The sequence below is a fragment of the Aphelocoma coerulescens genome, chromosome 2, assembly GCF_041296385.1.
Source record: "Aphelocoma coerulescens isolate FSJ_1873_10779 chromosome 2, UR_Acoe_1.0, whole genome shotgun sequence".
NCBI classification, from domain to species: Eukaryota; Metazoa; Chordata; class Aves; order Passeriformes; family Corvidae; genus Aphelocoma; species Aphelocoma coerulescens.
Window position 1 is genome coordinate 63772886 of NC_091015.1, and position 13822 is coordinate 63786707.

At 39.5% G+C, this 13822-nt stretch overlaps 1 protein-coding gene across 1 annotated transcript in view; it reads right to left on the reverse strand.

The window, feature by feature from the left end:
• The window catches only part of POU6F2 (POU class 6 homeobox 2), a 325507-nt gene that overhangs the window by 14550 nt on the left and 297135 nt on the right, over window positions 1-13822 (reverse strand). Inside the window, exon 7 of the mRNA XM_069005862.1 lies at window positions 10812-11018. Within this exon, the coding sequence (XP_068861963.1) occupies window positions 10812-11018 (207 nt within the window). The remainder of the gene's footprint in view (window positions 1-10811; window positions 11019-13822) is intronic.

Consider the following 13822-nt stretch of genomic DNA (forward strand, 5'->3'; position numbering starts at 1 on the left):
TATAGTATCTTCTCCTAGGGAAACATCCCCCTGTGATGGCTGGCCTCTTCTGAGCACTGCAGAAGTGGACTGCCTGCCCATCCATTACACTCATATCACATCCAGACTGCAGCTTTAAGAAACAAGCAGGTGTTTGGGGTCTGGGTCTGTTTTCTGAGGGAATCTCTGGCAAAACTAAAGATTTCAGCACAGGCAAGGGAAGATAAGTACTGTATTTAGATGAGTTAGATGCTTTCACTCTATCTGGAACAGTCTAAGAGATGTTAGAGCATATCTGTGAGGATGGAGGAGCAAATACAGCAGCTATCTTTAAAGAGAAAGATCTGCAAAATTATAGTCCAGTCAACTGAACTTCAACCGTGGAAAAGTACTGAAGAAAATAATCAAACAATTTGTAAGCACCCGCAAGAAAACAAGGTAGCAACAGACAACATGGATTGTTAAGAACAAACTGTGTCAAACCAATCTGATCTCCCTCTAAGACAGGGTAATTGGCCTTGTGGACAGGGAAAAAGCAGTAGGTGGTTTGACTTTACAAGTGTCTCGACATTCCCTCATGTGACATTCTTTATAACCTAAGGAAGCATAGTTTAGGTGAAATTGCTGCAGAATGAATGCTGAAGTATTTGGAGAACAAAACTGAGGATGAGATACCTGTGGAAACAGAAGTGTGCATGCATGGTGCTTCACAGAAGTCTGTCCTCATTCTGCACTACTCAATATTTCCTTTAAGACCTGGATGATTGAACAGAGAATATCTTTACTAAATTGACATGCTGATGACACACTGGGAGGAAATTTTGACAGGTTTTGGACTACAGGATTAGGAATCAAAATGTTTCTGTGCATTTGAACATACTGTCTGCAATCCTGTGGTGTTGCAAAAGTAAAGGCAGTTCCCATGCCAAGCCACGTGAGTGGGAGTAGATGTCGGCAGTGCATGTGAAGTGCACCTTCTTTTCTACTGAGCCTTGGAAAGATCCCTGCAGAGGGGGATGCCATGTCCACAGCTAGGTTCCAGACTTCAGAAAAATCTATTTAACTAAGTAGAGTTAAATAATTAGAATGGCTGAAGGCTTGGGAGTTAACTGAGGCTTATGAAGACACCTGTAATGAACTGGTCATGTTTAATCTAAAGGAGGGACGACCAAGAGGGATGTGATGCCTGCTGTGAATACAGACATAGCTAATGAAAAGAGGAGATAATTATTTTGTCTTACATTTTATAATGGAGAGAATGAGGCCTAGTTATCGGGAAGGTTCAAATTAGATGTTGGGAAAAGCTATCTAACATGGCAGTGAAACACTGACATAGATTACTGGTGGAATCTGTGGGTTTCTATAACAGTGGTCAGGACCAAATTAGCTAAAAACTGGAATAGATACTCCAACAGATTAGACTGGATAATCTCTTGAACCTTGACCTTCCACACATAATTTTTTTTATGATTCGACACCATTTCCCATCAGTATTTCTCAGGGAGATAGCAAATACAACATTTTCCAGCTACGTTACACATACAGTCACTGAACATTTCAACTATTGAGCACGTGCACAATAAATCTGAAGCTTCCATGAAGCTCTAGAATGAGAAGACACTCTGCATTTTTCAGCTTTGCATGCAAGGCATGCACTCAGTCAGCACAACAGAGCACATGCACAATATGATGGTTGGGTCTAGGAAGTGTTTGAGTCCCTGCACAGGTTTTGTACAATGCATGTATTTTTAAAATAACTGGAATACCCAGAAGCTTAGCAACGTTGTTGCTGAAGGTCCAGAAATATTTGAGCAAATACAAGAAATTCTCAAAATTTAGCGGGGCAGAAAGAATATGGCTAGTGAATTTTGGATTCACATTAGCCCTAGATGTGACAGCAACATATAAGAGATATTTACAGCTTGGTTTCTAACTCGCTGCTTGTGAGGGATAAGCGAGCAATGGGGTTGAAGAGGCAGAAGAGTCATCTTAAGGCCTGACCAGAGACTGAGGGAGGATTCCATCTTTAACTCCCCACGTAATTTCCAGCACCACCTCTGCTTTACAGACATGATGGTTGAGCTGTAAATGTCCTGCTTAAAAGACAATTATAGTTATCTATGGCATGAAATTGCATTAAAATACTCTCTCTTTTCATCCACTATAATTTCTACTCCAGAAATAGCCTTAAGGAGAGGCAACGATTAGATTACGAATTAGATTCTAGATGACAGAATCAATTTGAACTTGCAATAGCAGACTTTTCCCAATTTTGGACACGTATATATGATATGAATTATATTTATGACTGTTGTGCATTTTCCATTCAAAGACAGAAGGAGGCACAGAAATTACAGAAGCAGTTGCTGTAAGTGCTATTCTGTGTAGGTGGATATAGTAGACATGCCAGAATGATGACTGTATGCAACAGTGATCAGTATCTGGCAGCAATACGTGTATGCACGCTGCAGTTAGAGGAATGAAGTGAACATGAGAAGTGGAAAGTGCATCATAATACTTTATAAGAATAAACTGAAAACTGCAAAGGGCCTTATTCATATTTCTTTTACATGAGATTTACATGTTGCTGTCAATGGCGAAGGTAGTATTAACTGATAATTGCAGAGGTAAAGAATGAATTAGGTCTGTAAGACAGAATTTTCTTCTTAAATTATATATATAGGATATTCCTATGCCTGGGATGGTTGACTGGAGTTCTGTATTAAAGGACTTATGAGATCAGAGATGTTGTTCTCTGCATCCAGAAAGCTGCATATTAGTGATAGTGTAACATAGTATTTTGCATAAAATAGGGAAGAGAAAGAAACTAAGTGGAAATCTAGAAAACTTTTGACAGAATATTGCCCTGTATCATAACAGAGCTGCTACTTGGTTTTACAGAGAGTCTGGACAAACAGCAAGGGGAAAATATGGACTTAATGGAAAGGATAAGAAAATAATGAGCTTAGATTGCAGTAAGGGAAGCTAGGGTCAGGCATCAGGAAGACCTTTTGAATGCTAAGGAAAGGGGCCTAGGTTGCCTAGAGATGTCAGGGAACCTCCATCATGGAAGATTTTTAAGAACAAGCTAGACAAACATCTGTCAAGAATGATACAGGGACAGCTGATCCTGCCTAGGGGGAGGAAATGGACTACATGACCTCTTCAGGTCCTTTCCAGTCCTATTTTTCTATGATTCAGTGAAAAGGAAATCTGAGAAATGAGGAAACACAACAAATTAGAGAAGACAGAGGTGAAAAAGACAAGTATAACAAAAAGGGCAGAAGAGATGAAACTAAGAGGAATGGTACAAAGAGCAAGAAATACATTTTAAGCAACCCCCCCTTTATGTTATAAATAAAGATTTTCAATTTTTTCTGATGTCAGCTAGTTCATCCTGGCAAATATGGACATTAACTGTAGTAAAGATTAAAGTCCATGGAAGGTCTGAAAAGCAAATATCTTGATACAAAAAGACACTCCCAAACACTCTGAAATTCCATGATAATGCTTTGCAGTAGTAGTAGTAGTTTAAGTGTTTCATTCTTCTATTTTTCCTGCGAATGGAGTCCTCTGCTCTGTATACATTCCCTAAAATGTTTCCTATAATACATTTGATTCTGAGAAAGAGCAATGGTGTGCTGAGGACACTGCAGGAGTCAAGAGCACCATGGCAGATGAAGTCTGTTTTCAAACCTACTCACACTGCACAAGCAGGCATGGGCTTCAAACAGGTTTCCTTAAATCTTCTAACAAATGGAAAGAACAAGTTAATACACATATCCCCATCCTTCTTGCCAAATCCCTTTCACAGTCAGCTCTGCCAGAGTATTTCATAAATACTGCATCCCATCACCCTAATTTAGATTACTCAAATAAATTCAAGTAAGTGCATATATGAATCTAAATACGAAAGGTATTTGATACTTAATAAGCATCCTCTTTCTCAGTATAGTACAATATAGTATAGTACATATAGTATAAAATGTGTCTATACACACTGCTTAGACTGACAGAATAGGTACATTTGGAAACTAATATAAAAGGTCCTTAGATTCACACTGGCTGTGCACATACTCCGCCCAAAATGAAGAGTGTGCTGTGGACATAACTGGGGGCAGGACTTTGACAGCATCTGCTGAAGTTCTTTCAAAGCCTTTCTATAGAACCACAACTACTTTCAAAGCACACTGTAGTCGAAGGTCTTTCAACTTGCTAAATGAGGTTGAGAATATAGCTAGACTTATGTAAAATATATAATTTTTTATGCAAATCAGGCACAGAAGTAATTTTTTTACCCCTTTCAGGAAGGATATAATGTCAACATAAGAACAGTATTATTGACAATACATTAATGACTAATTATAAATTATTTATCAATTAATAATATTAATGATAATGTAAATATTACAAGAGCATTATAGTAACAGTTTTAAATGTGTAAGTGCATCATTCAAAGGTAACCCGCATATTCCTACAGTGAACAGCATTTTATGCTTTCTATGCCTCAGTTGCTTAGAATGACACAGGTAATGTAGCAATGTCTTCCTATTCCCAAAGGTCTGGTGCAGTTATATGGACTTTTTTTTAAGATATCCTTCTCCTACAAGTGCTGATGCCACAAAGAAAACTGGTCAGGAAGAGACAGAAGTTACAAGTCAAGTGTTGTGCTGTGGCATGGAAAGTCTGATGTAGTCCCTTGTACTAGCAAATAGTCTAGTAATCTTGACTTTCAAAAATCTAGTAATTTATCCATAGATGAAATAGAATTATGCAATGATGATGATGATGGTAAAGGAAAAGAGACAGAAGCGAGAAAAATTGTCACCCTCATCACTGAAAGTCATATAAAAAGCAAAAGAAGAACAAAGTTGGATTGAGACAACACAGTTTAGTGACTATATTGAAACATAGAGAAAGAGTGCATTTCTCATAAAGCAAGACATCATCAAAGCTATAGGAGTATTGCAGAGAGGAAATGATTGAGAGCTGGTTAGATTTTAAAATGGGAGAGAATAACAAAGGAGTTGCGATAACAAGATGGTAGGGTGTTGTTACGACCTGGTTTAAACCCAGAAAAGCAAAGCAAGCTAAGTCTCTGAGCATAAACTGGAAAGAACTTAGAAGGTTCAAAATATCCCCAGAAACAAGATTAAAACCAAACGAGGTTAGATGTTGTTGCCAAAAAAATGATGTATTTTATTTAATAGTAGAGAGGCAAAGAGAAGGGAAGAGAAAAGAGAGAAAGAAATAGACAAAAGAACTGTGCGTGGGGGGGTGGGGGAACAGGGAGAGGTGACAGGGGTTAGGTGGAAGCGTATCACCCATCCAAGGGTCCCAACGATGTCTTGTTGTTCCCCTCCATCTGGTCTGCTGGTGGTGAGGGTCCCCCGTCAATGCTGTGGCCACACTGCTACATGCCACACGCCGCCACACGCCGAAGAGTGCAGAATTCCGTGGATTAATATACGCTTTGGGCCAGGTGGGAACGCCCACGTGTCTTTTTTGCAGGGGCTGGCTTGACGCACTGTCCCTTGCAACACTGAGGGTCTGTTGCATCATCTCTGGTGCAGGGTCTGGGGACCCCTTTGAGGGGGGCCCCTGTGATGGGCCATGTCACCCCCTTCTGCTGTGGATAAACTTCCTCCCCGCTGGTGAGGACCCCTCAGCACGGTGGACGATGGGTGGTCACTGCGCCTCTGACCAGAGGCATTTCCAACACACACCCAAAGCCTCTCTTCCCTCCCACCCTTTGGTGGAGGGTGTGTTCGAGCCTGGCAGCTGATAGCCCTGGGGCTGTGGTCTCCGCCTTGGAGGTGTTAAGCCTGTGTTTTGTGAATGTCCCCAGCCCTGAGTTGTTTATTTTATGTTCATCAGGGAGCAGTGTAAGGCCTCAGTCAGGGCCCCATTCAGGGTGCGGTAGTCTTCTCTGCAGCTTTTGGAATACAGTTTAAAAAGTCCTTTAAGAAAATGTTTAAGTCATAAAATATAATATTTCAGTCTCTGACAGGTGTTTGTGGCAGGTAGAGATTGCAGAAAGAGAACATCTAACAAGAAATTTGGCAAGCAGATGTACAAGAATCACCACAGACCCATCTGTGAGCTATGTCTTTTCAACTGTTAATCTGGAGCATGATAGCCAATGACAACAAAGATGGGGAACTGAATATGTAGTAAAATGCTGCCTAGTAGCTCATTTTACTGAGTTAGAATTGGCAGAAGCCCAAAGCTGGTAGTGCTCTATGACATGAAGAAGTATGAAAAGTTCTGGCAGGCTTTGTAGATAAAACAAGACTAAGGACAACTGGGACTACAGTCCTGATTTAATGAAGCTAGTATGTAGAAAGAGCCAGGAAAGACTGAGAAGGGAACCTGCTTTATGAGGTACACCAGAGAACAACAGAATGTCCAGAAGTTGCTTCTGTATGGACAAGAAAATAGTTATGAAAACACCAATTATTAGGAAAGCTGTTTAGGGAATTCATAAAGAAGAATGTGTTCGAACCCCAGTTATCACGGCAGCTGGATTCTTCTTAGTCAATTTCGCTCACCTTAGAACAAATTGACAATTCTAAAATAGCTATCCTAGCCCTCTCTCATGTCAATGGAAACAATATATATGTTAAGATACCTACTAGAGATCAACCTATCCAAAAATTTTTCTATTTTGACATCTTGAGTTTTCCACTGGACATGCATATGTCTCCTTGTCTATGTCTATACAGGAAATCCAGTTAACTAGCTCCTCTGTGATACCAGATACCTAACTCCTCTATGACTAATTTAAGCAAGGTGAACCCTTTCCTAAATTTCGTAAGACTACAGTTCATGGTTCAAGATCTTCTGTCAGCTGTGCTGGTGTTAAGGTTGTGTTGTTAGTGATATGAAAGAACACCTTGAAACAAATTTTTCAAATCTGAGAGTAAATGATAATGCTAACAAGCTTTTACAACAAATTCATCTGTTCTCAAAAACAATGTCCCTTTAGCCATGCAACCTACATTTTGACAAAATTGCTCTTGAGAGGCATGGAGGAAGTGCAGAAGTTAAAGTTACAAGGTACTCTTCTATTATGGGACACAAAGAGCTTATAAAGCAAGAAACACAAAATTAGAGAACAATTTTATTATTTCGTTTTCAAGAAAGGAGACTACAGGTAGAGAACAAAGGATTTATACCAAATTTTTGAATGATTTTAGCAACCAGCAAGGAAATAGGGTGAATAATAGCAAAGGAAGAACACATGATTTTCTTCTGCAGGAAGAACACACGAATTTCTTCAGTTAGTACAGAATAGCAGGAAAAACTTACAAATCCTGTTTCAAACCTGCCAGGGGAGTATTATGACAGGTAGTAGATCAGTGCAAAGTCATTCACATCAAAAGGAACCATTTTAGTGACACACATAATAATAATCAGGGAAGCAAAGATGTATTATGGTGGATACATCTGCTTATTAAGTAAAACTGTTCAATGAGCAGAGATAGAAAAAAAAAAAAAAGGCTGTTAGGCTGTTTTGAGACAAAGAAAGAAAATAATGCTGAAAATATTATAATGTTATGTAAAACAAGGATACATCCTCACTGTGACCATGGCATTCAGTTCTGATCAAAAAATCTTGAAGAGATTAGTGTGAAAATGGCTGGCAGATGAATGGCAAAAGTTATTAAAGGCAAAGAAAAACTTGTTTATGAGCAGAGATAAAATGGATGCAGACAAAAACAGGAGTACAAACAGCTGCCTGCTTTAGAAAGCCATTGCAATTTCTAGGAGAATTCTTGGTGTGTGCGCAGATGCTGCTTAGATTAGCAAAATCTTGGAAAATAGTAAAATACCTGAAGTTTTACCTACTTGGTGCAATATGGAGAGGAACAATCCCTACTGTGGGTAGTTTAAAGAACATAAAAAAGCCATCTATTTATACTTAAATACAGGAAGAACAGGACTACATCAGACTCACTTGTGTACATTGCAAAGCAACCTATTTACAGCGCAGAAAAAGAAGCACTGTTTTACACTACATGTAAGTATTTTATGAACTCATTTTCATGAGGAAACATTGAGGTCTTAGTCTTCCAAATCTGAAAAAGTTGTATGAATAAATAACGCATGTAGTCTACATAAGTAAAGCTGACTAAAAACAGTATCTGAGGCATTTAAGTCTTCAGTCATCTGGGAGAAAGTAAGCACTTGCATGCATTACTTAGCAACTGGAGCAGTTTACAAAGGTTCAATTATTGTGACTCAGCTAACAAGCAGCAGCTCACTATCATTGCTTGTAATCACCTCTTTTACTCCTGAAGTACTTAGTTTCCAAGGGAGTGACAAGTTGAAAGTCAAACTAGGATTATCTGTAACTGGAACATTTTTGCTACATTATTTATTTCCTGCATTTATTTCTTCATGTCATGCCAAAATCTTTCCCGTAACTTGTGTTGTAATCTTTCCCCCTGCTGAAGCTTCTTTCATCAAGTTATAAGACACCAAATGCTGTGTGACACTATTGTAAAAAAATTTTAAATTCCTGCTGAGCCCTCTGATTTGGAGCACTCACTCAGTTCTGTTGAAAATGACATTTTAAACCTTATAACTTAATATGCTATCATTAGCCAAATGCTACAGTTAGTCTAAGTCTCTATCCAGGCAATAAAATAAACCTGGGATCTCCTTAAACTTCGAGCAAATCTTCTCAACTTTCAAATGATACAACAGTTTGTATAGTACTAGATCAATTGTTTTTCACTGTCCATCAGCATTATTCCTATGAAGAATCTAGGTCTCATATATCTTTTGTTCTGCCACTGAAATTCATGGCAAAATTTTCTCTGACTTCTTTCAGTAAAACCAGAAGAGCCAGTAGAGGGAGCACAAATACATAGAAATAATTTTCTGTGGCTGCTATAAAAATGTACTATTTTTTCATATAGTATTTGCACTACATTTTTTCCCCCCCTCGATCAAAAATACTGTCTTGATTAAATTTCAAGAAAGGCTGATCCAAGGTAAGGAGACTGTGTTGTTTGGTGGCCCTTCTTGCAACCCCCAGGACCTCCGGATTCTGTGTAAGAAAGAGGTAGAGGCTGAACCCTGTGAAAATACTATTGGCAAAATAATGTTTTCTACCTCCCTAGCACTGCTGGGCAGACAAGCTTAATGAGGAGCATCTTTGGCTCTTGGACATAACCAGTTCTCTGCAGACTGATATTTCTGCCAGCTGATTGCTGCACATGAGCACTCAAGTTGGGTGAACAAGTACAATGCGCTAAACAGTGCTTTCTGCTTTGCACCCCTGCTCATTCAGCAAGCTGCAGGTTTCAGTTTGTCCCTTTATGTGACCCCAGTGCCACGAGCTGTGCAGAAAATGTTACACCTCTGTGCCCTCTCTGCCCACTGACACTACCGGTAGACGTTGCCTGGAAGAGGTTGCTTTGAACGCAGAAGGTGTGTCGCTCTGCATGTGAGAATGTCTCAGGCAATAATACAGGCCCCTTATCCTCCTCTTTACATCTAAAGTTCTTGAGTTTCAAATGGGATCTCAGGGTTGCTATGATTTTTGAGTGCTTCCCCCATAATGGAGGAAAAGGTCCCATCCCTTCAGGGAACTGGTGCAAAAAAATACACCATCCCACACACCCCCAGGAAACCAAATGTAAACTGCTGAGTTTCATATTCCATTGAGAGGCTTTCCTGTGGTGGAGAACATGAAGTCTGCCCTCAGCTCCATTCAGCTTTGTTGAAACCACGTTTATGCAACCATTGCAAAAGCATTTGCCAGTAGTGCAAGTACACTCCCACTAAAGAAAAGAGAGTTAGATAAATGACAAGTGCTTTGGAAAATGCCTATGCTAGATACCACAGAGGATATGATGGGAAAAAAGCAGGTAACCAATGGGATGTGAAATGTTTTCAGAACAAACAAAAAAGTGACCTTAGAGATCCATTGATTTTCTACTCCCAAATAAGAAGAAGAAAAAAAAAAAAGATAAAATCATTGGTTTGGAGTTCAGGTGGCCTGGGATTCTCAGCAGCATACAGGAAGCTGCTCCCTGTGCCTGGAAGTGTCAGCAGGAATGTCAAACAAACACTACCAGCAGAAGGAATGCTAAGCTGAATATTTAAGTGAGGGACATTTTTGTAAGTACCTCTTTGGTAATCACATTTGATGTATTTTCTGTCCTCAGTTTCGCCTCTTTCAGAGAAAAAAGGTGGGACTACAGTTTCTTGCTCTACAGATGTAGGCAAAACTAATGGATTTGGCTCTAGGGTAGTATAAGAAGAACTACAGAAGTGGTTTTGGACCTCACTGGATCCATCCTTAAGTCTGTCAGCTACCTGCTACCTTATACTGAGTAATATTTTCCCCAGAAAACCTTCTGTCTACCCAATTATACACAATCATATCTGATTTTCCAGTGAGGAAATCTAATAGGATTTTCTATTTTTCCTTGTTTTCCCTGCATGTTCCAAATAATTTCAAGCCCCAGTTCACTAGGTGACCACTAAGGGACTGAACACAGGCCAGATGGGTCTCCTCTGGCTCATATTCCTATTGCATTTTCACTGCAGAAAACATCTCAGTTGGACTTATACTGACCTTGAAAAGAAAGAAATAACTGGATAATCCTTGAATGTATACATAAATTATGTAATGCGACATTATTAATTACTACGTATATTGTATGCAGTAATACAGCAGGCAGGACTGAGTTAATTTTTGTTATTAAAAATGGTAAAGAAGTGGGGGTATTTAGAGAGGCCATGAGAGTGTCTGTGAGGAGCAGAAAATTTCTGTGTATCTGTTTTGATAATCATTCAGGCTACAGACACTTTACCTGCTGGCCTGGTTTGAGCGGCGATAGTGTTATTCCCTGGGTATTGATCACTGGGAGTATCTGGTTGCCGATGACAGTGGCGATGATCTGACCCTGGGCATTGGTCAATAACTGTGGAGTGATCGGCTGCACCTGAAGTCCCTGAGCTCCACCTGCCGCCTGGTTGGACGGGACTGGATTAGGCATCAGTGGGATTGTTCCAATAATCTGGAAGAAACAACACAGGGAGAATGCACGCACGCCACATATACTTTCCTTGTATTCTGCATGTTGAATCAAACTTAGGTAAAAAAAGCAGAGAGAGACTGGTAAGACAGGCTGAGGGTGGGAAACAGTAATTCCTTTACTGGGGTGATGAGGACTTTCCAATTCATTTGCCGTGTCACATATCACCTGTACATTTTACCACTGTCTACTGTCATCTGCAACAAATCTGCTGTGGCTTAAGAGCATATGAAACAAATGCTGGGCCACACTCTGGGCCGTGGATCACAGTTTGTTTCCACTATTCATTTTAACACAGCGTGAAATAGATAAAGTATCAGTGTTTTTGTCTTGATTTCTACATCATCCATATATAATGTTACTAGGGGTGCTTGTGTAATTTTACTTGATTTTCTGATACCTGGTACTCTAGATGACCACCTATTACTCCCATGAGATCTCAGAAAGATACAAAGGGATACTGGTACCTTTCAGGGAATGTCTTATTAAGATACGTCCATAAAAATGCAGCTGGTTTTGGATGACAGCTATGAAGTACGACACAACAGGGGGGCTGATGTTAGATAAAATATATTAGCTAACATTTCTGGGGCAAGTAGTTTCAGAAAGAGACACTTGTGACATCTCAGACTTGAGAATACAGTGATTTCCTAGAGTGTGAATGTGCCTGTAAAACTAATATTAGGATGAGATGTCAAACAGATGTCGTAAGAAAGCTTGTCAGTCAACAAGCTGCTAGGCTGAAAAAAGTTATGCTGTTGCAAGATTCTTTTTACAAGTATTAGAGAATCTGAAATAAACTTCTGATGAAACTTGGGCCTAAACCCAAACTTTTTCTTTTTTTCCAAATGGCAACATACGAAGCTGGAGTCATAGGACTGCTGCAACAGGAAAAATAAAAATAAACAAAAGCATAGCACATCTCTATTTCCTTTACTGTATCTCCCCTCTCTTTATCACAGCCTCCCAGAAAATATCTACCCTATTATAAGACTTCCAGTCTTCCCTTTCCAGAAACCTTGCTTCTTCCTCTTTATCCTCAGCATTCACCCCACTGCATTCTCCCTTTTGACTCCCATCAGTATGATCCCAATTGTCCTGTGTACCCGACCACATATTGACCTACTGGGCTGCTGAGAAAGAGGGTGGATTATGACTGAGTTTTCCTTCTTTTTCCTCAGTGGAGATAGAAACAGGGTAGTTTTCCTTAGTCTGTCTGCTGGTTCTCATTCCATTTAGGAGCTTAGTTATTTTTTTTAGACCTCTTTGTTTCTGAAAAATTTTATAGAAATTAATCAGCTGATTCAAAGACATTAAGTAGGTATGGAGGGCTGGATGGATGGAAGGAGAAAGAGAAGTATACATAGTACTAGTCACAGACTAGTTTCCTCATGAAAATAGGCTGAAGTGTTCCTAATGAAACTCAAAAGCAAGTTTGTTCCCCAAACAAACTTATAAAACAAAACACATAACATTCCTATTGATTTCAGCAATTAATTTATATCAATGGAACCCGTACAATACAGTGTAAAATTAGCTCTAAAATAATTGTTTAGTGAAAACATCAGTTAGCTTTTTGGGCAGACCACTAAGTTGCTTTGTGCAAGTGCGAAGTAGAACAACTATGAATCTCTTGCTATGGATATAAAATGAACACAGGTGTGAAGTTTGTGGTGAAGAGTAACAGAGATATGTGAAGATATCTGCCTACTGAAATCATCAGGGGTGATACACAACAACCCCAGAAAACTGATTCTTAAAAAAGGATCATGCAAAGATATCCAAATAATTCAGGCATAGATGGAGGGGCAGGTGGCTGTTGTCACCCTCTCCATTATTAGGCTAAGATATGACTCTATTGAGTGACAGGGTCCTAATGAGTGACTGCTCCTTCAGCAGTCACACCCAATGATGTGCCTCGAGGTAAGCTCAACCATGAAGTACTGGGTGGCAACCTAAACTGACTCCTGGAGCAAGAAGAGTGCACTTGGTTAGCTATGGCAGCTCAGGTAACAAGTGATAGGTGCTGAAGTCATCATTGATTTACCAAACTTGCCCAGTTAGAAGGACTTAGCATGGGAAGGCCAGAGAACTGTAAAGGAAAGCAGGACAGCTCTCCTGTGGGAGAACCTGATAAAAAGGCAAGCCCAGCTACTAAGCTGTATTGTAAGAGCTGCATATATCAAGACTGTTCAAAAGACTGTAAAGATACAATTTAAGTTCTTAATGCATTGCTAAAAGGTAGACAGATCAATAAAGATTATTACCCCCATTTTACAGAGCATGAAAGTGAAGCACAGTGAAGCATATTCAGAGTTAGCCTTCTAAGCTGAAATTTCCTGAGAGGTTCTCTTTGCAGATCACAACGCTTTTATTTTTTGTGGTTTTTTTAAGGTATCCCTAGCTGAATGGCAACTGTTTTCCTGTTCGTGTGAGAAGATGGCTGTTCACTGAGGAGACAGGCATTTATTTTCATCATTATCAGATTTCAAATTGTTTTCTAAAATCAGACTTTCAACATGAATTAAATACAACTGCAATGCAGTGCAACATGTAAATATCTCCCAGTTTCTGTGACCTAACATATTTATAGGTAACAAATATATTCTTTCACTTTTAATATAATCTCACCCAACACAAGAAATAATCCTTCTTAATTTTATCAGCAGAGACATATCAAAGGCCTCCCCTCCCTTTGCCATGTCTGTAAAGGACACAACCTTGGAGTGTCATTGCTCCAATGTAACTTTAACTATCAAGGTCCTAATCCCAGCAAAGCAAAAAAT